General features: G+C 36.1%; 1 protein-coding gene across 5 annotated transcripts in view; it reads right to left on the reverse strand.

The window, feature by feature from the left end:
- The window catches only part of ANKRD12 (ankyrin repeat domain 12), a 125882-nt gene that overhangs the window by 34364 nt on the left and 65552 nt on the right, over positions 1–25966 (reverse strand). For 4 of the 5 annotated variants that reach the window (XM_019418463.2, XM_019418461.2, XM_019418462.2 and 1 more), the window contains one exon: positions 15255–15402. In XM_019418463.2, coding sequence (XP_019274008.2) covers positions 15255–15402 — 148 coding nt within the window. Of the gene's footprint in view, positions 1–6146; positions 6227–15254; positions 15403–25966 lie in introns of those variants that run through there. The other variant, XM_019418464.2, reaches the window with a different exon arrangement.

A 25966-nucleotide genomic window follows, 5' to 3' on the forward strand; every position in this document is an offset into this window, starting at 1 on the left:
TCTCAATACTTAATTTTAAACAATTGGACACGTGTAATGTGATAACCTTATTTTAGATTTTCACTAGTTTCAAAGCTAGTATTTATCAAGTGCTTAACTCTGTGCCAGTTGATATTCTATGCACACTCATATATTCATTTATTTAACTTTTATTTACCATATCTTCATACCCTTTGTGCTGTAGTCTTTATTTTACAGATGTAAAACAGTACATCCAGGTTAACTAAACTTGCTGACAATTAGAGATTCAAGGATGAAACCTAGATAGTATGGAGTAGTAAATTTGAGCTTTTATTATTGAGCAGCCATTTCAAAAAGAGTGGAAAAAAATGTTTTATGACTTGATTTCCATTACCAAAATCTCTACAATGTTGAAAGCTGCATGTGTGTAATATATTTAACTAGAACTAAGTATTCTTTAGACATAGGAATACTTTCTTTAAAAAAAAAAAAACCAACAAAAACAAACAAAAAACCCTTTACATTTAGAATGGTGTTTGCTTATACACGTTATTTTTTATTCAGAGATGGGTTAGTGCAGAAAAGTCCTAAGCTGTACTTTTTTTTTTTTTTTTTTTTTTTTTTAAGGTTATTTAGTTTGAGAGAGACAGAGAGAGAATATCCCAAATAGGCTCAGCGCCATCAGCACGGAGTCCAATGCAGGACTTGATCCCACAAACCATGAGATCATGATCGGAGCTGAAATCAAGAGTTAGAGGCTTAACGGACGGAGTCACCCAGGCACGCCCCCTAAGCTATACTACTTTGGTAATCTTTTTTACAAAAATTGTTTTCATTTATTTTCAAGTAGCATTTTATTGTTCTTTTATTATAAAAGTAAAACAGTTCATGACAGAAAGCCAGAGAAATACAGAGTTGGGTAAAGAAAAACTACCAATAAAATAATCCCACCACCCAAGAGAATCATTCTTCATAACTTCTTTAAAGTATTACATATGACTTATCTGAATTTAACTAACTTAGAAATAATAAAGTGACAGAATTTCTGAACTTCGGGTCTTTTCTCTTGGCTCTTCTAAATTATCTGACCAAGAGAGACCTTCTACTGTCATTTCAGAAAGCATGCATTTGCTCCATGGGCAACCCAAAAATCATGTCACATTTTAGCTTGCTTTTTAATTAGGCCATGAATTATTCATATGTTTTATTTTTCCTGGAGTTTTCACCTTTTTTCTTATTCATCAGTTCAGACAATATGCCTTCACATCAATACCAGACACAGCAAGCTCTCCATCTAATTTAGACATTATGCGTATTGTTACCTACTCTTTCTCTTTTCTTAATAACATTCCTCATAAAGCTGACATTTTGTTAAAACATATGCCAACTGCTCATTGTTGTCACTCTGGAATTTTTCACCAAAATCCTGAGTTAGTTTTTATATCTTCCTTTTAGACTTGTGTTTTGTGTCACTGAAGAGTAATATATATTATGTGAGCAACTTTTCCAGAGAAAGCAAGCCCTGACACTTGAGTTGATAGTTGGTTGGGAATGGAATTCTAGGTTCAAAATAATATTTCACAGAATGCTGTAACGACAGCTCCACCTGTCTTCTAAAACATATTTGAGAAGTCTGATGCCAGTCTCTCCTTTGTAGGTAACATGTTTCCCTGTGATACTGGGAGCTTATAGAATTAAAAAGAATTTTATCCTTGAAGTTATTTTCTTCTCAACATTTGCTCTTTTTTGTAAGATGACTACTGTATTATCCTGGGTATGTTTTTTGTTTGTCTGTTTTTGCCATTTTTCGCGTATTTCCAATGTCTTATGTTTTATATGTTGCTCTTCTCTTTGATCTCAAGATCTTCAGCAAGGTCCAGTCTGTTTTTTAGAGTGTATAGAATATTTACTTTCAGTTATGATAAATATTTTGAATTCCGAGGACTTTCCAGGTCTACTTTTTCACAGCAGTCTTTTAGTAGACTGCCTTCCAAGGATCTCCAAGAATACTGAGAACAACTTATCCTTCTGTTTTCTATATTATTTATATTCTCCAAGGTCAATAGTCCTGCTTGTTCATCTTGGCCCTTCTTGTCTTTCATTCACTTGATTTTCCTTTTCCTTAAATCTCTGGATTTCTTTTTGTACTGATAAAAGGAAAAACTCATTTCTTCAGCAGTTTTGTGGTAAATCACTACAACAGGCCTCTCCTCTGAGAGGCCTTTGCATTGATCTGTGGCTCTCTCTAATCTCAGTCTTCCGCTGAGACTGTTTCCTGAATAAACTAATTGTAGTTTCAGAGACTCTCTGGGGCTTGAGAGGAGGAGTACTTCACAAATGCTGCAGGCCTCTCTTATGTATATTCTGAGTTGTTCCTTTGCTCTGTAATAGTTCACTACTCACAACTAATATATTTAAGGACTAATTATAGAACTTGCTTATATTACCTAGCCAAAGAAGTAACACTAAAAAAATTTACTTGCATTTTAGGAAACAAATCATTACAGCTTTCATATCCTTAAATTGACTGAGAAATGTAGCTCAGAGACAGGGGGGAAAAAAAACCCATCAGGTAATTTTATATAGACTCTTCTAAATCTCCACTTCTAAGCCACAGTTCTCCTAAGTTTAGGTATTTAAATTCTGCTTTCTGGAAGAAAAGCAGTCATACATCTATTTGGAAGTAAGTATGCCATACGAGGACATATTTTCACTGTATTTCTATAATATTAGATGTAGGTAAGAGAACTATAGTCAAGAGTTTAGGGGTGAGCTGGGGAAGGAAGAGAATATAATCAACAGTTGAAAATACTAAGTCTAAAAGCAAAATCTACATAGGAAGTAAAATCAAGTACCACAATATTCTGTATACTCCCTCAATTAGTCATAGTTACACATTGTCTTTCTACTAAAATGTCAGTAAAACAGATAAACTAATTCTATAAAGTATAAATAAATAAAAAAATTTCCCCTCTGAAAATAGGACTAGTATCACTACAAAAATTTTGATGTCACTAAAGGAAACTGACAAAATCACCCAGTCTCCACTAATTCCATAACAAATATATATATATACATATATATATATTACATGGAGGTCCTTTTAATCATGACTAGATAAAACATTTTTCTGCAGACAGAATGATATAGCTAAGGCTGAACTCATTCAATGTATGCATATATAATAATTTTTTATATATAATAATTTTTAAAAGTCAAAGGTCTTTAAGGGTTCTGCCCAAATGTACCCTTCAGAGAGTTTTAGTCTTGCATATTCAGCAATATCTCAACTATTATAGTTATGTGACAGACTCACTTTAAGTTGCTAGGTACTGGTAGAAATTCAGTTTGTGATAAAAACCATTAAACTAACATTATTAACAAAGAAACCTACTATTTTGGTATTTATAAAAAATAATCTTACATATTTTGGGCATATACAATTAAAATTTCTTGGTTATATAAACTTCAAAGAGAGATATTTAATAGGCTATTTTATGTAACATAAAATTTAAAGACTTATAATGTATTCATTTGCAGACATCCAAAGAACGTCTCAACTGCAACCACAATTTTCCATTTATTTTTCTGATATATGAACAAGCAAAAAATATAGAAGTGTGTAATTTGTATAAACACTGCTAAAAATGAACACCTATAGTAAATGGTAATTTAGTAATTTTGTTTCCTTTTTCTCCACTTAACAAACTTTAACATACATATTTTTCTTTAAAAAACACTCCATGTAGAATTAAATATTCTTAAGCTTTGGTATTAGGTTGATATAATTAATCCATAAAAAAACACATGGTAAAATCTGTATTGATTTTCAACTAAGAGAACTGTAGTGGTTTTGTTTGAGATTCAGATAGAAGCAGCTGGTGATATTTAGAAGAAGGTCTGAAAAATTACAATTCAGAATTCTGTGTGTCAAGTGTACCATATATGTCACAAAGCAGAGGAGAAAAAGCAGAGCATGCAAAAACACTATGCAAAACACTATGGAATTTCGTCTGGTTGGTCATGAAATCAAAGAATATCTCACTGCCTATCATGCTGTATTCTCAATCCTCTGTACATAACGGTTACCTAACTGGACTTTTCATTTCTGCCCAGCACTGGTACTACAGGGATAGGTGAGACAGAAAGGGTGCTGAACACCCACCGCTGAACACCCACCACTGTGCTTGCTGCCACTCCACCAGTTCAGAAGTGGATTTAATGTGAGAGTTTGCTAACGGTCCTAATTAAACGAAATAAGGTTCTTGGGTTATAAATGGATTATAATTTTCCACACCTGGCCTAACTCACTTCCTAACATATATTCTGGAAGTGATTTAAAAATGCCATTTGGAAAGCAAGAAGATACAATATTCTTTACATCTTAAACGGGAGAATCTTTAATTTTAGGTATATAACATGCAAATTCCTTTATCCTACAAAATGCTTGATCAAGTCTAAACTCCTATAATGATCAAGTATGCTGATAATATATTTTAACACTCTAAAAACATCTTATGTAATTTCTTCCTATAGATATCTTCATACTTCTAAGGTTAAAAGGTTTGCTTTAAAACTTCCTAAGGTGATGCTTCTTCCTACTTATGGTTAAACTGTTAACATCACATGATCCATTTAATAAAAATTTCTGGTATATCTGGACTTAGATAATTGTTTTTTTGATCTATTGATTTGTTAACTGTTATAATTCCGTATGTGCATGTATCAACCAGTCATATTTTCATAGCTCCTGAAATATAAAACTGAGGAAATGAGTTTCACAAATTATGACAATATATTTAGAATAGTTACAATTTAATATTTTAACATTAAGAAAATAAGGCTCTTTAAAAATACTGGTCATTTTGTGTATTTTATGACACAGAAATGTACTCAGTAAACACCAGTGGGTAACAATATATCACTGTCTTTTTAAACGTTTCCTGATCTGTTTTTACAGCAGATGCTAAGAGTAGCTCATCTATTTATTATGATGGAGTATCTCCTTGCTTAAGGTGAAGTACGCAAGTGAGGAAAGTTTATAGCAGCTGCTCGATAAACAAGGCCAGATTTCTGGTGGTTGAAGTAACATAAGAAAAAGGTGAATGCCTTTTTTGACAATGACTGGCATTTGCAACTTTGTTCACTGGTCACTGTTTAAGTAATAAAATTAGTATCTGTAAATCTGTAACAGAATTTCTACTTTGGCAATTAATGAATGCCAGAAAGTATGGGGGGGGGGCACTGTGTGACACAGAGTTACCCACTTCTCCATTACCATAATTATGTTTCATGAGTGTGACATGACTCTGAATAATATGACTGAGTCCTCAGCAGAGCAGCAAGAAGCAATTACTTGTAGCAAACACCATTATTAGATAGAATTTCTGTGCAGGAAGGTAATGTGGAATAAGACTGTGGGGAAAGGGCAGAAATTAGGGGGGAAAAAGACTAAAGAATTATGCAAATTTAAAAGTGCCACACATTTGTATACAAATAAGCTATACTAACCAAGACATGTATTCCTGCAATATTATAAATGTCTGATATGCATGACTTAGGAGAGCTACTCAGTGTAGTCTCTGGACTGAAGCTAGTCTGCAAATTATTACTAATGTGTGGAGAAATAAGGAGCCTGCACCAAAACTGGAAATCAATTTTATGTCACTAGCACACTGTTTAGTTCAGCTGATATTTACTCATAGCCTTTCATCCTTCCTGATAACGGGAAGCAATGTGTTGATTTACATTCTGGCACAAGCTCCTTATCTTGAGGGCCAGTAACAGTTTGTGGAACAGCAACCTTGACTTGAGTAGCACTGGCATAAAGCACAATGCCTAATGGAATAAGCCATATTTTAAATGTTACATATTTAACACTATTTCCTCCAAATTTATTAAGTTCTAAAATTCAGCGTCTTGGTTATATTATCTAACTTTGCAACTCTTAAAGTGTATCTGTCACATGGATGATGTGATATACCAGATGGGTAATGATGCTATCAGGCTATATACATACAAACATCTATGGGCAGTTATTCTTGATTAGATAGTAATACATTCTAAATTTAGATTGGATGAAGTTTGATAAAGTTAAGTCTAACAAGGACCTCATGTAAAATAAACAAAGTGGGTATTTTCATCAGTCTTTTTCAGCAACTCCAAAATTTCTGTATGATACTTACTGATGATTTTTGCATCATTCCTTGAGGGACTTTGATCAAGCAATAATTCTGGCACATTCACCATGTGGAAAATAAATATTCTGAAAAATCAATACATAGTTGATGAACACATGAAACAATCAATATCAGTGAAAATCAAAAAAGGCTCTTGAAGATGTGTTTCACTCTAATTAAACATTTAAGTTCAGATATGATCCCTCCCCTCTTCCACAGGCAATCTGTTTTCTAATGGCAAGTTTTATAATAAAAGCTGCTCTTCACAGCCACTGTTTTCTGAAGAGACCAGAGTTACAGAGTTCATAGCCATAATAAATAGGAAAATTAACATACCATATACAAATTTTCTCTTTTTCAAATCTTATTTTCTTACTTTCTTATGAAAGTCAATGTAATTTTAACTGTTATAGCCCTGGTCTCACACAGCACAAATGACTTGCAGCTTATAACTGGTAGATGGATTTACAAATATTTTAGAAGTAGAAACTGACAGAGGTTAGTGGATGATTACGTTAGCGTCTTCATTTTCTTAATCAGCTGTATCCCTAGTACTTAAATAATACCTGACACATAATCAATGTTCAAGAACAGGTGCTGAAAAACTGAAGGAAAAGGAGACAGAGGAGTTTATTAGGATGACCACCAAGTGACATATATACAGATAAATGATGCTATCATCAATCGAGACAGGAAAAACAGAAAAGGAGTCTAAATGGAAGAGAAAGAACTTCTATTCAGGTCTACTGATTTCTGTGGGAATTTTAAGTGGTAATATCCAGAGAGCAATTAAATATACAGGTTTGAGGTTTAAGAGAAAAGTATGGAATACATATCTGGAAGACCTCACCATATTGATGGTAGTTAAAACTGAGTGTGGGTGAAATTTATCTATGAGAATATGTGTCATGAGAAGACAGTCCAGAAAGTAAAATCTTTGGAAAAACCAACACAGGAATGTATGGGAAGGGAATGAGGAAGAAATGAAGATGAGATTCTAGAAGGAAACTGAGTAGAAACAGTCCAGGAAGCTAGATGAAAGCTGGGAGAGAATCACATTCCAACAACCAACACAGGAAAATTTTAGAAAGAACGTCAACATTGTCAAATTCTGCCAGAAGAGTAAAAAGATAGCTAAGGGCAGTTAGAGTAAAAAGATAGCTAAGGGATCTGGCAGTGAGATCATGTGTGATGTTAGTAAACAGATTCAACAAAGTACATTTCGCTAGGTATATATCCTTTCAAATTCTGTTCCATACTTGTAAGATTTTACACAAATGTATGTACATTTACAAACTTAGAGGTTTAACAAATATTATTCATTTTAAAACTGAGATATTATGATTATCTTGATTTTTCGAACTCAAAAATATCTTAATGAAAATCTCTCCAAGTAATAGCATTAGGACCTACTTTCTCACGGCTGTACAATAAATAGTTCATTGTGTGACTATCTACCACAATTTATGCAACCAATCCCTTGTATCACCATACAGTTTTTCTTTTGCCACTAAAAACAGCGCTATAAAAAACATGAGATATTATCAGAAGTTTAATTGCTAGATCAAGGAGCATACCTATTTAAAAAAAAATGTTTACAATGATAAATTTTGAACTTACACAAAAGTAGGCAATGTTATACTATACCACCAGGAAACCACTAGCCCATCATGTACTCATCACTCAGCTCCAATAGCCATCAATCCTTGGCCAATTCATACCTCCATTTATCCTATCCCTATATCACTTTGAGGCACATCCTGTTCATATCATTTCATCTAGAAATATTTTAGTATATATCTCTACAAGATAAGAGCTCTTGTACTGTTAGATGTTGCCAGACTGTTTTTCAAAGACTGTTGTAACAATTCATGTACTTCCTTTTATATCCCTTCCTCTACTAAATAACCACTTTTGTAAGTTGTTGGTTTATTTTTCCAAAATTTCTTTTTTTAAATATAAGAAAATATACTTATTAGTACATCTTTTAAATGTTTAAATGTCTGCTATTATCTTTCTTTTACCCTGACATATGAATAATACCTTGGTCAGGTACAGAATTTTTATAGTGCAGTTTTCTCTCAACAGTTTATCTTCCAAGTTCTACATCCAGGAGAGCCTGGGTGGCTCAGTCAGTTAAGCATCCGACTTCTGCTCAGGTCATCATCTCACTGTTCATGAGTTTGAGCCCTGCATGGGGCTTTCTGCTGCCACGGTTAGCACAGAGCCTGCTCCAGATCCTCTGTCTCCCTTGCTCTCTGCCCCTCCTCCACATATAACATGCTCTCTCACTCTCAAAAATAAACATTAAAAAAAAAAGTTGTAAGTCCAATGCCAATGTGACAGTATTTCCTGGTAGATAACTTGTTACATTCAGAACTAAGGAAACTGACAAATACATGTCTGGTGGATGTGGGGGGATATGTGTGTGTGTGTGTGTGAGCACACGTTTTCATTAAACCATCTGGGGGCGCCTGGGTGGCTCAGTTGGTTGAGCGTCTGACTTCGGTTCAGGTCATGATCTCATGGCTTGTGAGTTCAAGCCCCGCTCCGTGTTGACAGCTGAGAGCCTGGAGCCTGCTTCGGATTCTGTGTCTCCCTCTCTCTCTACCCCTCGCCACTCACACTCTCTCTCTCCTTCAAAAACAAATAAATGTTAAAAAAAAATCTTAAACCATCTGGAACTCACTCACCTTTATAACTGATAGACTCAGGCTATCAGAAAATTTTTCAGCTCAGGACAATTTTTTTCTATTTGTTTAATTATGGACTATCTTTCACCTGCTTCTTTTTTTCCCTTTCAAATTCCTGTAGATATTACTCACATGTTTGAGCTTTTACATATCCTAGATCTATTCTCTAAGTCTTTTTTCTTTTACGATTCTTTCTCTTTGTATTTTTGCTGTGTTGTAAGGATTTATTTTACATGATTTTCCAGTCTGACAACTTAAAGCCCTAACAATGATCATTCCTCAGTGGAGTTCTGCTTGTATAATCATGTTTTTTATTAGTTCCAAAAAGTCATTTTGTGCTGTACTTGAATTTTCTTCAGTGCTCATTTTTGTTGTCCAAGTTAATCTGCTTCCTCTAGTAGTTTTATTTAGCTGGGTTAACATTTTGTTTGTTTAAAATGATCATTCTCTCAGATTTCTAGACAACCTTGAAGGGTTGCCTTTCTTTGTTAGCACACTGTAACCCAATGGTGGGAGTAGACCGAGGTAGTGGTGGAAGGTAAAGTGGCCTTCACCCCTGTGCCTGCCAGTTAGCAGCTAAAGTACCAGGAGAAGGCTCTCTGTTGTTTGATTCTAGATCTCCTCAAACTTTTCTAGTCTCTGTAATGGACGAACTCAGCCTACAGATTTAGCTATTCTTGGGATTTGTGGAGGCTGAAAAGTCCTGAATAATCCCTCAGGGCCAGTAAACCCTCCCCAGCAATTCAACAAATATTTACCAAGCAGTGTCTATGTACCACTTAAGGAACTGAGATCTACTGGATGGTTAAGAGGTGAAAACAGATGCTGGAAAGAATGTTGCCCCCTTTACAATTGTGCCTATAGTTTTAGTTTCATTCATTAACATTACCACTACTACACCAAATACTGCTATCAACACTTTACCCAATATTGTATTTTTCTTTCCTTCTTTACAGCCCCCACCCTCGGTCTCCTCTTCTTATAATTAATCCTACTTTTGGATAGGTGATAGTGCTGATCACTTCCTAAGTGAAGTAAAAATGCCGATCATTTCCTTAGTGAAATAAAGGAACTATTACTATTGCTGGTCCCCCTCAAAACTACTGAAAGCTTATCAGGCTTTCCCCAACATATCATCTTAATAATTTTTTAGTATCTTTTAAATGGAGGGAGAGAGAGAGAGAGAGAGAGAGAGAGAGAGAGAGAGAGGTAAGAATTTCTTAGCGTCTTTAAATGTAGACAGAGAGAGAGGGAGGGAGGATAAGGGAGAGTAAGGGAGGGAGAGGGGGAGGGAGAGGCAGACAGAGAATCCCCAGCAGGCTCCATGCTCTCAGCACAGAGCCCGATGTGGAGCTCATTCCCACAAACCATGAGATCATGACCTGAGCTGAAATCAAGAGTCAGATGCTCAACCAACTGAGCCACCCAGGCACCCCAAGAATTTCTTAGTATTAAAAAAAAATCTAATATCCCAGGGATTCCTGGGTGGCTCAGTCGGTTAAACGTCCAACTCTTGGTTTTGGCTCACGTCACGTTCTTGAGGTTTTGTGAGTTCAAGCCCTGCATTAGGTTCTGTGCTGAAAGCATGGAGCCTGTTTGGGATTCTCTCTTTCTCCCCGTCCCTCCCCAAATTGTGCTTGCTCTCTCAAAATAAATAAACTTAAACAAACAAACAAACCCTAATATCCTGGAACTTACAAGTGTCATCTATCTCGACTGAGTTTTATGCAAAAATACCCCAGAAAAGTATAACTCACCTATTAAACACATGCTTTGTTTTTTTAGTCTTTCTCCTTTTTAAACATTTTAACTTTTTCCTACAGGTTATCCTTTCTCATTTTCATGCAATCTATGTTGAAGAACCAAAGCTGTCTGGGTCTCCCACAGTCTAGATTTTGGTTAATGAAGTTCAGCATATCCCTCAAACCCTGATATTTCCTCCAAGTTGCAGCTGGAACCTGAGGACTGAGAATTGTATTCTTTCACTGAGGGCATTGCAGTTTTTTTTTTTTTTTTTTTTAATTTAATGTTAGCAATGCTTAGATATATTAACTGGGAGTTGCAAAACAGTTAATCCTTTTCCCCCATTCTTTTGGCTGAATTAATCTTAAAAGTAAATACTTCTCACCTATAAAGTTACCCAGTGATAAAGTTCATATAGGAAAGGCAAAATAAATGATTACTTTCCATTTTTGCCTAATTTTTAAGATAACAAATTAGTTCTCTGATGATGAATTAATTTAAAAATTTATCACTATGGAATCATGGATTTAAACATAGATGCAACTAATACTGTTACTGAAGCACAAACTATCCCATCTTTGGCCAGTGGGTATTCCTCCAACTTGTTTCCTAAGGCTTTTTGACAAGGCTTTGATAGTTTCCTTAGAATCTGTAATGACAAAATGTCCCAAGTTTACCGTCTAGATTTCCTCAAAGAATCACCTATTTTTTCCCAGTTTTCTTTTCATTTTTTTTTTTCTTTTTTAATTTGAGAGAGTGTGAGTGGGGGAGGAGCCAAGAGAGAAGGGGTCAGAAGATCTGAAGTGGGATCCAGGCTAACATCAGTGAACCCAATACAGGGCTTGAATTCACGAACCATGAGATCATGACCGGAGCTGAAGTTGGATGCTCAACTGACTAAGCCACCCAGGTGGCCCATCCTGCTTTTCTTTTACTTTTAGTAGAATATATTTCAAGATTATAATCTGGGCACTAGGAATGACTGATTATTGCATACTGTCTTAATGTCACTGCTTTTATATCTTTTCAACACATAAAGCAAGGAAAGCTTATATACTGATATGTTTACATATATATATATATATATATATATATATATATATATATACTTTTTTTTTTTTAAGTTTATTTATTTTGAGAGAGACAGCAAATAAGGGAAGGGTAGAAAGAGAGAAGGAGAAAGACAGAATCCTAAGCAGGCTCCGCACTGGCAGCGTGGAGCCCAATGCAGGGCTCGAACTCATGAACTGCAAGATATGACCTGACCCGAAGTCAGATGCTTAACCAACTGAGCCACGCGGTACCCCAGTATTTATTTCAAATTTCATTTGGAAATAATTTCAGACTCACAAAAATCTAGAAAAAATACTAAATACTATATATCCTTTATCCAGATATGCCTGTTATTGTTATACTCTCTTGCTTTATAACTTGTATTCTCTCTATATATACATGTGTGTATATATACATTTTTTCCTTTGAACTGCATGAAGGTAAATTATATACATCATGGCTCTTTACCTCTACATACTTCAGTGAATATTTCCTAAAACATAAGGATATTATCTATCACCACAGTATAGTTATCAACTTCATAAATTTACATTGATAAAACGCTAATCTTCTGTCCATATTCCTTGTATGGTATAATGTTCTTTATATAGTCATTCTCCCCCTCCAGGATAGGATCCAGACAAGGAACAGGTATAGCCCTTAACTGTTATCTCTTTACATAATATGGAACATTTCTATCACTTTATGACATTGACATTTCTTAATCTTTCATGGTGCTGGCTCTTAAAAAGAAAAAAACCAGAACATTCCTCATGATTATGCATTCACAGCCAGAATGCTAGAAAAGTAACATTATATCCTTCTCACGGTATCACATCTGAAGGCACATGATGTGCATCCATCCCTCCCTTGATGATGTTAATTTTGACCACAAAGTTCAGTGCTGCTAAATTTCTCTTCTCTATCATTACTGTTTTCCTTCTCCTCTGTTGTGGTATTGGTGAAAAGGCCATGTAAATATTCTGCTCATCATCAAAAAGTCCCCTGTAGATTATCAGCCATTAGTGATTCTTGCCTAATCATTTTTACCATAAAAGATATAAATGATCAGGTAGGGGTGGGAACTGACTAGGAAAGGGTGTAAAGAACTTTCTGGAATGACAGAGACAGTCTGTATCTTGAGAAGATTAGATTATACAGGTCTATGCAGTTCTCAAAATTCAGACTGCTTCAATGAAGATTAATTTCACAAATGTAAATATTATCTTAAATAATCATACGTGAAAACAGAACTCTAGTTAATGAAACGCCTGCTAAAGGATTTAGAAATGTCTGCAATTTATTTTGAAAGGCATCAAAAAAATAAGAAGATTGGATATGTGATAATGTAATAAAAAAAATCTAGTAAAAAGTTAATAGCTAAGAAATTGTACTTGGTGGGTACAGAGTGTACACTACATAATTCTTTGAGCTTTGCTGTATGTTTGAATATTTTTTTTTAACTTTTTAAAACCTTTATGTTCGAGAGAGAAAGTGTGCAATGCAGACGAGGAAGAGAGAAAGAGAGAGAGGGAAAGAATGAATGAATATGAATCCAAAGCAGGCTCCAGGCTCTGAGCTGTCAACACAGAGCCCTGCACGGGGCTCGAACTCATGAACCATGAGTTCATGACCTGAGCTGAGTCGGACACTTAAGCAACTGAGCCACTCAGGCACCGCTGAACATGTTCATAATAAAACACTGGGATTCTAACTTCTGCACAGCAAAGGAAATCATCAACAACATGAAAAGGCAACCTAGTGAATGGGAGAAAATATCTGAAAATATCTAAAATATATAGAGAACTCATACATCTCAAAAGCAAACAATCCAATTTAAAAATGGGGAGAGGATCTGAATAGACATTTTTCCAAAGATGTAAAGATGGCCAACAATATATGAAAAGATGCTCAACATCACTAATTATCAGGGAATTGCAAACCGCAGTGAGATATCTCCTCACACTTGTGAGAATGGCTAGTTCCAAAAAGACAAGAAATAAAAAGTGTTAGCAAAGACGTGGAGAAAACAGACTTTTGCACTGCTGGTGGGAATGTAAATTAGTGCAGCCACTATGGAAAATAGTATGGAAGCTCCTCAAAAAATTAAAGATGGAATTACAATTCCCAGCAATTCCACTTCTGGGTATTTATCTGAAGAAACAAAAATACTAACTCAAAAAGATATATGCACCCCATGTTCACTGCAGCATTATTTACAATAGCCAAGATATGGAGGCAACCCAAGTGTCCATCTATGGATGAATAGTTAAAAAAGATGTGGCATATGCCTTAATAAATTACCCAACCATAAGAAAGAATGAAATCTTGCCAGCTACAAAGGACCCTGAGGTCATCATGCCAAGTGAAGTAAGTCAGAGAAAGACAAATACTGTATGATCTCACTTATATGTGTAATCTAAAAACAAAACAAAAAACCCCAAGCTCACTGATACAGAGAATAGATTATAGGCTGCCAGAGGTGGGCACTAGATGAAATGGATGAAAGGGGTCAAAATGTACAAACTTTTAGTATAAAATAAGTAAGTCGTGGGGACGGAAGGTACAGCATGGTGATAATACTGTACTATGTATTTGAAAGTTGCTAAGACAGATCTTAAAATTCCTTATCACGAGAAAAAAAAGAAAAAATATTTTAACTATGTAGGATGATGGATGTTAACTAGCCTTACTGTAGTGATCATTTTGCAATATATACAAACACCAAATCATTACGTTGAACACTTGGAACATAACGTTATAGGTCACTTCTACCTCAAAAAAAAAAAAAAAAAAAAAAAAAGTACAGGGTAGACCTTTCTGCTTCAAAAGTATAAATGTTGCTTTATTGCTTTCTGGAAATGGCTGAGATTAAATGAGTATGGTTTGATTTTTATTCCCTTATTTATAAGAAGCAGCATTACCTAATTTCTTGTAGAAATTCTTTAAAATTTTGTGAGGAAATGGCCATTATGATTCTTAATAAATTCTTGAAGAATAAATTCAATGAGGATTTTTGCCTGAAACATGAATCCTTTCAAACTATAGGTAAAAGACTTTCTTTAATGCAGTAAAGTTTTCTTCTGTTACATCTTTAATTGTTTATGTTTAAAAGGAAACCAGGTACATCAAAATTTTTCTGAAATATTCTTTTAGATCTTTCCTTTTTAATACGATGTTTATAAACTGTGCCCCTACCTTACAACAATGAGCAGAGTTCAACCACCTAAATCACAGAAGTCAAAATGCAAAGATGACTCACTAATGCCAGGAAAAACAGGAAGGGTTTGGTTAGTAGCTCTCTAATTTATAACAGAATGAAAGAAGTCAGAGTAGCGTGCTAACAGCTGTTAATGGGGAAAGGTTCTGCAGTAGACTTGAATGTGATAGCAGTTTGTGGGGGTGGGGTGGGGAGGGAATCATGAAAATAGGGCAATGCCATTATGTCTCCACTTACACAGAAGACATGTAGTAAATACCTAGGTTACTAAATTCATCATTCTTAATAGCTGGCTAACATTATTCTAAGGAACTCAAACATTTTCTGTATTGTAAAGCAGAATCAGAATGTTTTACTAAACACCACGTCAAACAAACAGTTGAATGTAGATTATCTGAAACGAACCTGTATAACTTTCATCATCATCAGACAAAGGCACCTCTCTTTTTAGCAGCAATTCCAACTCCTCTGTCTCTGCTACATCCACTGGGCGCTCCCCGTGCTTATTAGCTTGAAATGGATTTCCACCATGACGAAGTAACAGTTTGACTATCTGCAATATTAAACAGTAGGAAGATTTAGTCTCTTCAGTGTCCGTGTCATTTCAATCATTCTCTTGAAAACACATATCCTTCTGCCTCATCTACTCTGCCTCTGTTCCTCAGTGTCTGTCTATTCTAAATCATGATTACTTTCTTCAAGTTCCATTTTCATTGCCATCTACCCTCAATCTGATCTTATCTACTACAAAGATGTTTCCTCCTCAAAATTTAAGCTGGGTTATTTGAGCACTAAATCAGATCATTTTTCTTCCTGTTCCATCATCTATTCAACAAATATTTACTGAGTATCTATTAATGAGCACTGCTCCAACTTTTGTAGATAAATCCACGAAGAAGAATAACAAGCTTCTTGGCCTCTTAGAATGTATATTCAAAAGGGAGTCTCAAAAGAAGTATTATCCTTTTGTTTAAGGCTAATATCACTACTAATGCTCTTAATCATCTTTTTTCCCAACTTCTAGGAATTTAAACTGTTAGGAACAGACATGGATTTATTCAGAACTAATGAATCTTTTTTTTTAAAGTAGGCTTCAGGGTGCCTGGGTGGCTCACTCGGTTATTTGTCTGACTCTTGGTTTCAGCTCAGGTCACGATCTTAAGGTTTTGTGAGTTCAAGCCCCATGTTGGGCTCTGTACTGGCAGGGCGGAGCCTGCTTGGGATCCTCTCTCCTTCTCTCTGCCCCTGCCCCACTCACATGGTCTTGGTCTTTCTCAAAATAAATAAACTTAATTAAAAAAAATAATAAAATAGGCTTCATGCCTAAACGCAGAGCCTAATATGGGGCTTGTAACTCACGACCATGAGATGAAGACCTGAGCTAAGATGCTTAACCAACTGAGCCACCCAGGTGCCCTAGTTCTAATGAATCTTAGACTTTAAGGCCCTCACTTTCATGGTCCCATTACAGTGTCCTGTATCTAATTTTGTATTCATTACTTTGACACAGTTCTTAAGCTCTCTTGTCTCCTACCACATACAGTAAACTTTGGGCTCCACAAAACCAGGATGTGCCTGGCTAGTTATTTCATTTCTTTTGTTTGTTGCTTATCTTCTTCCATGTTTTTAAACCGCTTTTTGTTGGCTTTCTTAGAAGTCAGTCTCTTTCATCTTAAAAAAAAAAAATGGCAATAAAGAAATGAAACACGGATGAAACAAGAAATTGTTTAAACCTATATTCCCCTCCTCTGGTCAAATCTTTTTTCCTTCATAGTCAAGCTTCTGAAAAGATGTTCACCCTTATGACCTTGAATTTTATGGCTCTTCATTCTTCTACCTGCAATGTCCCATCATTCCCATGTTCATCAGTCCCATGAAATGGGATCTGTAAAGATCTAAGCCAATGATTGTTTCCCTAGGGCTCTGTCCTTGATTCACAGTCCCATGCTCTGGTCTACACCATCTATTTGGAGATCTCACCCACTCTGTTCGAATGTGATTGACAATTTGTAATCCATTCATTTATTTTCATTCTCTTGTTTGCTCTTTCTTAGCCCTCTCTCTTGAGCTCCAAACACAAATATCCTGGATATATCGATGAATATATTTGTATTTCAATGCAAATACAATAACTATGTATTGTATGTAATAAATATAATGCAACTACAATGCAATAGTTGAAACCAACAGATCCCAAATAAAGCTCATTAAAACATCTACTTTATCTTTTATCTATTTCTATTCTTAGTGACTAGCACCTATATATATACCCAGTCACTGCAGCCAGAAAGCTGGGAGTCAGCACTGACCCTTGTTTTTCACTGTAGTCTACATCAAATATTATTAATCCTGCTTGCTTACAGTCTCTTCTTGTTTTCACCTTCTATTTCCATTGTGTGTTCTATATATACAAATCTATACTATAATTAATTTACACATTTCTCTACCCTTATTCTAGACCACAAACTTTGCTTCTTCCATATTTTTCAGTTTTAGGCACTGCCTATCGTCTTACAATGTAAGATGTGGATTCAGCCGTCTGTCACCAACTCTCATCCTCTCCCCTGCCATACACATACATTTCCCTTCCTCCTAGCATTCTAACATAATTACATATGTATTTCTTGTGCATCATTAGGCCTAATAAAAATGTTGAGCCAAGTAGTGCTCTATGACTAAATTTCTGTTCTTAAACAACTTTATTTTTCCCCTGTGGAGTTAACTGCCTTGATTTTTCATTTGCTTAGTTTTCTACATAACCATCTTTAATTCATCCCCCATTCTGCTACAAATACAGTCCTCTTCGATTCAGTATATTGTCATTTTTTGTTACAGACTCCTTTCTCCAAGCCTTCTAATGTGCTCTAAAATGGACTGGTTGCTAAGATTTGCTTCCCAGCTGTCAGCTCCCTTCATCCTATAACCCCAGAAATACCCTTTCCTCAATTTTGTGTTGCGTTCTTTACAGACTCTTTTTTTTAATGTTTATTTTTAGAGAGAGAGAGAGAGAGAGAGAGAGAGCGCGCATGCACACACAAGCGTGAGTGGGGGAGGGGCAGAGAGAGGGAGAGAATCTCAAGCAGGCTCCATGCTCATCGAGAAGCCTGACTCTGGGCTCAATCTCATGACCATGAGATCATGACCCAAACTGAAATCAAGTCGGACACCTGACTAACTGAGCCACCCAGGTGCCCCAATCCTATCTTCTTTTTTGATTTACTCCCTTTATTTTGTTGAATCACCAACTCCAGAAAATTCCTGAAGAAGTAAATATTTTGAGATTTTTTTACATGTCAGAAAATACCTTTATCTGCATTAAAAAACAATTTTCCCTCCAATTCTGAAGGTATCACTCCATTATCTTCTAGCTTCTAGGGTTGTTAATGAAAAGTCTGATGCCATTCTGATTTTTTTTTTTTTTACCTTATATTATATAATGATTTGTTTCTTCTCTCTGTAAATTTCAGGACATTCTTTGCCCCTGTTGTTCCAAAATTCCAGGATAATGTATCTTTTTTTTTTTTAAGTTTATTTATTTTGAGAGAGCGAGCACACAAGGGGGTAGGAACAGAGAGAGAGAGGGAGAGAGAATCTGAAGCAGGCTTCGCACTGTCAGAGGACCCGATATGGGACCTGAACTCATGAACCGCAAGATCACGACCCAAGCTGAAACCAAGAATTGGATGCGAAACCAACGGAGTCACCCGGCGTCCGAAGGATAATATATCTTGATCTTGGTCTTTTTACATCCATTGTGCTGAGCATTCAACTGAATGCTTATAATTTGAAGACCCATGTTCCTTCAGTTCTAGGAAAATTTCTGGTTTTAATACCCTTTCTGTTTTCAATGTTCTGCTTTCGAAGAACTCTTGTTAAGATACTAGGTTTCTTAAAGTAATCTTTTTTCTCACTTCTGTGTCTTCACTTTTGTTTTTTTGCTTCCTAGTTTCTGGGAGATTTCTTCAACTTTATCTTTAATCCTCAAACAACTGACCCTTGAGCAACATGGGGGTTAGGGGTACAGATTCCTGTGTAGTTGAGAATCCACATATTAATTTTTGACTCCCAAGAGCTTAATTAATAATAGCCTACTACTGACTGGAAGCCTTAGCAATTACATAGACTGTCAATTAACACATATTTTGTGGGTTTTTATGTATCATATGCTTTATTCTTACAATAAAGTAAGCTAGAGAAAAGTCAATGTCATTAAGAAACATTGCCTGGGTGGCTCAGTTGGTTGAGCATCTGACTCTTGATTTTGGCTCACAGTTAGTGAGATCAAGCCCCGTGTCAAGGCTCTGTGCTGATGGTGTGGAGCCTGTTTGGGATTCTCTCTCTCTGTGCCCTCCCTCCCCGTCAAAATAAATAACTAAACATTAAAAAAAAAAAAAAACCCACAAGGAAAAGAAAATACATGTATAATACTATACCATATTTATCGAAAAAAATCTGCAAGGGGACCCATGCAGTTGAAACCTGTATTGGTCAAGGGGCAACTGTGCTCCATTTTTCATTTTTTACCATATTATTAATTTCTAGGAGGTTTTTTCCTTCACTCAATGTTCCTTGTTTAATGCATTCAGCTCTTACCTCATAGCTACAATAAATTCTTAACTCTTTGGGGAAGTTGATGGCTTTGGGGGAACTTCCTCATGGCATTATTTCCTCCTCCAAGTTCCTACATTTTTGTTTGCTTGTTTTGATCTTTATCATCTATATTAGAGACTTTTCTCAAATGCAGGTGGATCACTGGCTGTCCACACTTAAGAGTAAGCCACTAAAAAGACTTACTGAAAGTTTTGTTGGCATGGTTAGGACTTGTTGACAGATGGACTTCATGTTAGTGTGATGTAACAGGACCATTTCATCAGACTCCTCTCTCAGCTAGTTCAATTTCCTGTGGAGAAATCTTTCAACTCATGCCTAAAACTCTAAGCCTTACTGTCAACATTTTGGTTGTTGAAAGGAGGCTGGGTTCTTAACACTCGGTATGTTTCACTTAGTTAACTTACACTTAATCCTTACTCTCAACTATTCTTGTGGTATGTCAGTCCAGAATATATGGTTTATACTTGCCAGGAAATCAACCTCCCATCATCTGCTGGGGTGGGAGAGGTGTAATCATATGGCCATGTAGGGTTAGGAAGGGGATAGAAGGGTCAAAAAGACTTTGATACAATTATCTTGTTTTCAGTCCTATCTTAATAGGCACTTCCAGAAGTACCAAGCGCCACCAATTCCTGAGGTCTAGTCTTTCTGGGATTCTGCATTTGAATGACTTTGGTTTCAATTTTCTTTGATTTCTATAAATCAGAAGTTAGCCAATGAAAAGTAGTTTTTTATATTTTTTTAAAATACTTTAAAAAGGATTTATATAGGAGAATTAGTTCAGAGGAAAAGAGAGGGCAAAAAGAGGGTAGACAGAGAAAGGATGGTGGAGGCAGCACATGGCCAGCAAAATCTAAAATATTTACTATCTGGCCCTTTAGAGAAAAGTCTGCCAAATCCTGTTCTAGATCAGTAACCACTCATTCTTCTAATTCTCTTCTCCCAAAATGTTGGTTTTCTTGTTTCTTCTTTTTTTGTCCTTGTACATCTGTCATCTAGAATCTCCTCTTACTGTCATTTTAGGGGTTTGAGAAGGTAACTGAAGTAAAAACTTGTAGTTAATATGAATAATACTGTACTGTACATCTTTATAAGTTGAAAAATTTCCATTTTTAAGCTTATTTCCTTAGGCTAGAGCCACAGGATAAAAAAAAAAAAAATAGAATGTAGGATTTTGATACTGCTGAAAACTTTCTACACCCATTAGGAAATAACCAGCAAATACATATTGCAAGACTATGATGAATCAGGGACAGGTGGTTAATTTAAACATGTTACAAAACCCCAACCCAAATAATCTTCTACAGAACTTCCGCATATACAAATCATTATTTATTCCAGAAGGATTTAAAGAGGGTCCCAGGGTGACTCAGTTGGTTAGGCCTCCGACTTCAGCTTAGGTCATGATCTCACAGTTCATGGGTTTGAGCCCTGCGTCGGGCTCTGTGCTGACAGCTCAGAAACTGGAGTCTTCTTTGGATTCTGTGTCTCCCTCTCTTTCTATCCCTCCCCCATTCATGCTCTCTCACAAAAATAAAACAAAGCTGCTTAAAGCACAAGAGCCAACAAATTTGAAATAAGTAAAAATGAAGAGTGGACAGGTATCTAAAATAGAACTAGAAATAAGGCAATCACAAAAGTATGTATCATGAAATACTATATACACTTGCAAAAGGTAAGCTAAAGATTAGATTCTTAGTAAGCTATGTTAGTCTAAATAATTTACAACAGGACAGAAAACTGCTATCTTTCAGCTTCTCCCACCCTGGAAATGTTTTATGGATGGCTACAGTTGTCAGAGGTATTACTGAGTGAAAGAAATTTAATTCTTAGGTAGAGATTCATAATAAATGGTACAAATATACACAAATGAGAGTTTGGTGACTCTCATTTCCCTCTTCCTTCTTAGGCACAAGTAAAAGAACAAGGAGAAAATAGCTCTCAATAGCTCTGAATTGTGACTCCTACTATCCTAGGCATGTTGGTAGGAGGAAAAGCAAAGGTCTCTTGAAAGTAGCATGCCAGTCTCCCTCTGGAAAGAGACTGGAAATAGTGTTTGAGTCCCTGTAAGTATAGGAGCTCAAAGGTCAGCCTCTGGAAATATTTGCAGCTATGTGCACATTTAGAAACTTGTATTCACAGAAACATGTCTAACAAGGCATAATTCTTTAACATTATAGTTAGAAATTAGGAAATCTTATCACTTTAAAGAAAAACAATTCATCCTTGATAAGCTATCAAGAAGAATATCGTTTAAAAAAAAGAGCAAAAAGTACAATATTTAAATAGCAGAGCCAGAAAATAAGTCACTTTCTGATAAATGCAGTGAGAAAGAAATGTACCCTATATATTGTCAGGTCTTATAAATTTAAGTCTTTTTCTTTCTGCTTTATCCTCAGTTATGTATTCATCCATCCATGTACCACACATGCATGCATGCAGAACTCAGTAAGTGTAATGTGTTAAGTCTTATGTAACAAGAAGCTCCAGGGGCCACTAACACAAATCCATACAAAAAGGCTGTATGCAGGGGCGCCTGGGTGGCTCAGTCGGTTGAGCTTCCGACTTCGGCCCAGGTCATGATCTCGCAGTCCGTGGGTTCGAACCCCGCATCGGGCTCTGTGCTGACAGCTCGGAGCCCGGAGCCTGTTTCAGATTCTGTGTCTCCCTCTCTCTCTGACCCTCCCCTGTTCATGCTCTGTCTCTGTCTCAAAAATAAACAAACATTTAAAAAAAAAATTTTTTTTAAAAGGCTGTATGCATGCTACTCACAGTGCGGTACAGGAAACACACAAGTACATCAGTAAAAAAAAAAAAAAAAAAAAAAAAAAAAAAAAAAAAAGCTGGAATTGCTATATAGGTATATACAGGTGTATACAATTGCCAAGGGAGCAGAAAAGACTAGTCCAATGGTAAACAAAAACCAGTTCAGGAAAAACAATGTTTATACACTGCATTTTTTCTTTAAAATTAGAACTTCTCTGAGAATCATAAAAAATACCTTAGAGAAAAAAGTTAATGTGAAAAATAGCATTTTTAGTTTCCAAATTCTAGTTTCTAAAATATTTGAGTATTTTTGAAAAATAGTAACATAAAGGTAGCCTTTTAATCTTCTACCTCTGACATTTCTATACCATTTTAGATTTCAAGGTGTGTTTACATGCATAGTGTCTTTTTTCCTTCAAAATATCCCCTTTAGATAGGTATTATTTGTTATATAATTTAAAGACGAGGAAATGGGAGATTCAGAGGAGAAAAGCCACTTGTTCAAAATCACACAGATAGTAAATTGGCCAGGCCACAAGTGAATTCGTATCTATCTTCACTCCAAATTCCACTTTTTTGGTCAAATAGAGTAAAATGTGCCTTTTAAGACAGGCAGCTTGACACTGAAATTTTTACTGCATGTCAAAAAAGAAAATAGGGCAGAGAATGTTTGCTGCTTAAGAGAACAAAAGGGGATTTTCTAGCAGAAAGGTATGAGAGGATATCAAAATGCAATCTAGGACATTATAAAGCATGTCCTATCTTTCTTATTAGAGTGGAGACTCATTAAGTAGCAACTCTCCTAGATCACTGAATCATCATATCGTTTTTGTCTTAAAAAGACATGGAGATTCCTCTCTTTTGGTCCCTTAATTTGGAGTCACATCAATTTAATAAACTTGGGAAGAGCAGGAGTTCTTATGTCAATGCCCTGCCACGCTCATGGAGAGGCTGAGGGTATTGAAATGGAACAGGCTACACAGTCTTAAGACACATCAGAAGCTTGCTTGCTTATTGTGAAGATTGAAAGAACCAATACGTATAAAGCATTTAGAACATTTCTTGTCCCATAGTGAAAATACAAATACTACCATGAGACATTAATGTAATGTAGTTCACAAAATACCACAAAATAAGAGATCAAAACAGACCAGTTATTCATATTTAGCTTCATACCCCAGTCATTTTATCATGTGAATACCGAGGATTTTTCTTACTGAGGAATTAGTAAAATCTGATTTCCATTTTTGTCACCAAGTTGATTTTTCCTATTATTTGACTTTGGGAAATATTCACTGAAGCCTATTGACTCAAAGAAGACAAATAAATGCAACTACCTAAAAATGCAGTTACAAGAACCTCAGATAAATAATTTATGTGACACTCCATTACCAAGTCTCCCTTAATATGAAAAATTTCAGTAGTTACAAATGTTTTTCAGATCAATAAGCAATTACATCTTCATTTGTAATGAAACGGTGCCACTTCTATGCACACTGTTCAAGTATTCCTCAAAGTAAATGTTACTCATGGCACTGTTTCAAGCAGAAGAAACTGCTGACTTCATGAAATTCAAAGTACAACAAGGTATTAAACGTGATGGTAGTGAAGACTAAGTGTTCATCCAGCTTGAAAAGAAATGCTCACTATAATCCCAGACTTGCTAAAGATAACCAAATCCTTTCCTTCTCTTCTTCAATCACCACCATTGGTCTACTCAATAGGAAAACAATGTGTGAGGACATTTTTTAAAAGGGAATTTCCTGACTTTATAGGTTCACTTGGGATTAGGTCACCATGAAAAGAAAGTTTTACCCAAGTGTCCGGAGTCTGGGGTTCACACAGTGTTTGACTCTTGCCTGGAGAAACCTGAGAATGAATGGGTGACCGGATTTGCTGCTGATAAGCAGGGAGGGAAGGCAGTCATGGAAACAGATCTGCAGGCTCACTAGTGGTAGGGAATGGTATGTTTCCCTGAGTCCCACCTGTACTGTGCATTGAAGTGGAGAGGCAGCTGCAAATGGATCCACAGAGCCAGGCAGCAGTGCCAGGCAGAAGCTTCCGTCTGAAGGTTCTAGTGGATGGTGTGCACTGCTCAGATACCTTCTAAATGGACCAAGATGCTTATACCCCCAACTGCTGGGAGTGGCACCACTTAAGGGGTATGCCTCCTTGCCATCAGCAGCTTGCATTCACTGACTGATCCACGTGCACGCACATAGACCTAGCCCCTACCTCAAATCAGAGCGAACTCCGAAGTGCATCTTCGTATCAATGACTCCCTGTGACACTGGCTGAAGCTTTTGTTGCAGCTGCACAACTTCTTCCTTTGTTCTATCAGCTTCTTCCTTTGTTCTATCCTGCTGCTGTCATATCCTAACAGGTGTTGGTCCTGAGATCACATCCCTCTTTCCTCCTATCTCTGCAAGCACCTGCAAATTTCTGTCTCAGAATCCCAGCACCCAACCTATGGTACATAGAGTGGTCCTATGAAGCAAACTCTAAAAACTCTAAAACAGGATTTTTGAACTGAATTACACGTTGGCTGCCATGAGATCCTGGCATATGGTGGTCATTGTTCAAACTTTCAGGCCTTTGAGATGTACCAGGGAAGTACTAATTTTAATGATGGTGCTTCTATTCTCAAGCCTTCACAGTCAGATGAATGCACCTTTTCCATCCCTGAAGAAGAGAAGTTTTTCTCAAAATGAAAGTAAGATTCTGGGTTTAGATAGCGCAGTGGAAGACAGTTTAATGGTATCTTACTGTAAGTCAGGAGAATTAAATGTAAGTTTCTCTAAGACAGAATGAGTTCAGAGTCTCCTCTTACCACTGTCGAACAAAACTCCTCCTCTGCTTGGCTTCTAGGAAGCTAGAAAAACATTCTTATGTCATCCAGACAGGAAAGTAGAATATTGCTTTCTGGAGAAACTATCTATACCAAGAGAAGAACCTATAAATACTGACATTTAGGAGACTTTGACAAAACAGCCATCTTGTTCCACCAGACACACTACAGAAAAGCTCACCAGCCAACAGACTCCGTACATTACACATCTTGTCAGTCAGGCTTTTTTGAGCTTCAGTCAAATATGAATGAACAGAAGTTAACGGAAGATCTCTAATGTGAGAAATACACCACATCAGAGCAATGAGGATCTTGGGGAAATCCATGACCATGCAGGAAATAGAACAAACCATTTAATTAATGAAAGTTAAGATGGGCACCAGGAAACTAGAAATCTCGTGGAAAGACTGAAAATCCCACATGGGATTAATGGTTAAGTGATATTCCAGGACGGCATCTATGCCTCAGATCTAGAGAGCAACTAGTCCCAAAGAGATCAGGATACAAGATATCTTATATACAGGGATATGAAAAATCCCACAGGTATTTCTCAAAAATAATAAACTGATCAATGTGCTTTACCTTATTTACAGGCTAAATGAGTTTTATCAGAGAGAATAGAGAAGAACAAATATAGATGCATAGAAAACTAAATTAACAAAAGAAGAAAAGGCAATATATTAACCCAGATAATAAAACAAACAAAAAAAATCCAAAAAAGAGAATACAATTATAATAAAGGCTAGTAAAGACTACATAATATAGATTCTGTGAATATCTGAATAGCAATAAAATCTTCTGCAGGAGGTCAAAAAATAAAAACTAAAAATTAAAAAGCAAGACAGCTTCATCTTGCTAGAAATACAGAAGAAACACCTATGTTAGTTGTTTT

Source organism: Panthera pardus, unplaced genomic scaffold (assembly GCF_024362965.1).
Source record: "Panthera pardus isolate Hobbes unplaced genomic scaffold, ASM2436296v1 HiC_scaffold_15, whole genome shotgun sequence".
Classification (NCBI taxonomy): Eukaryota; Metazoa; Chordata; class Mammalia; order Carnivora; family Felidae; genus Panthera; species Panthera pardus.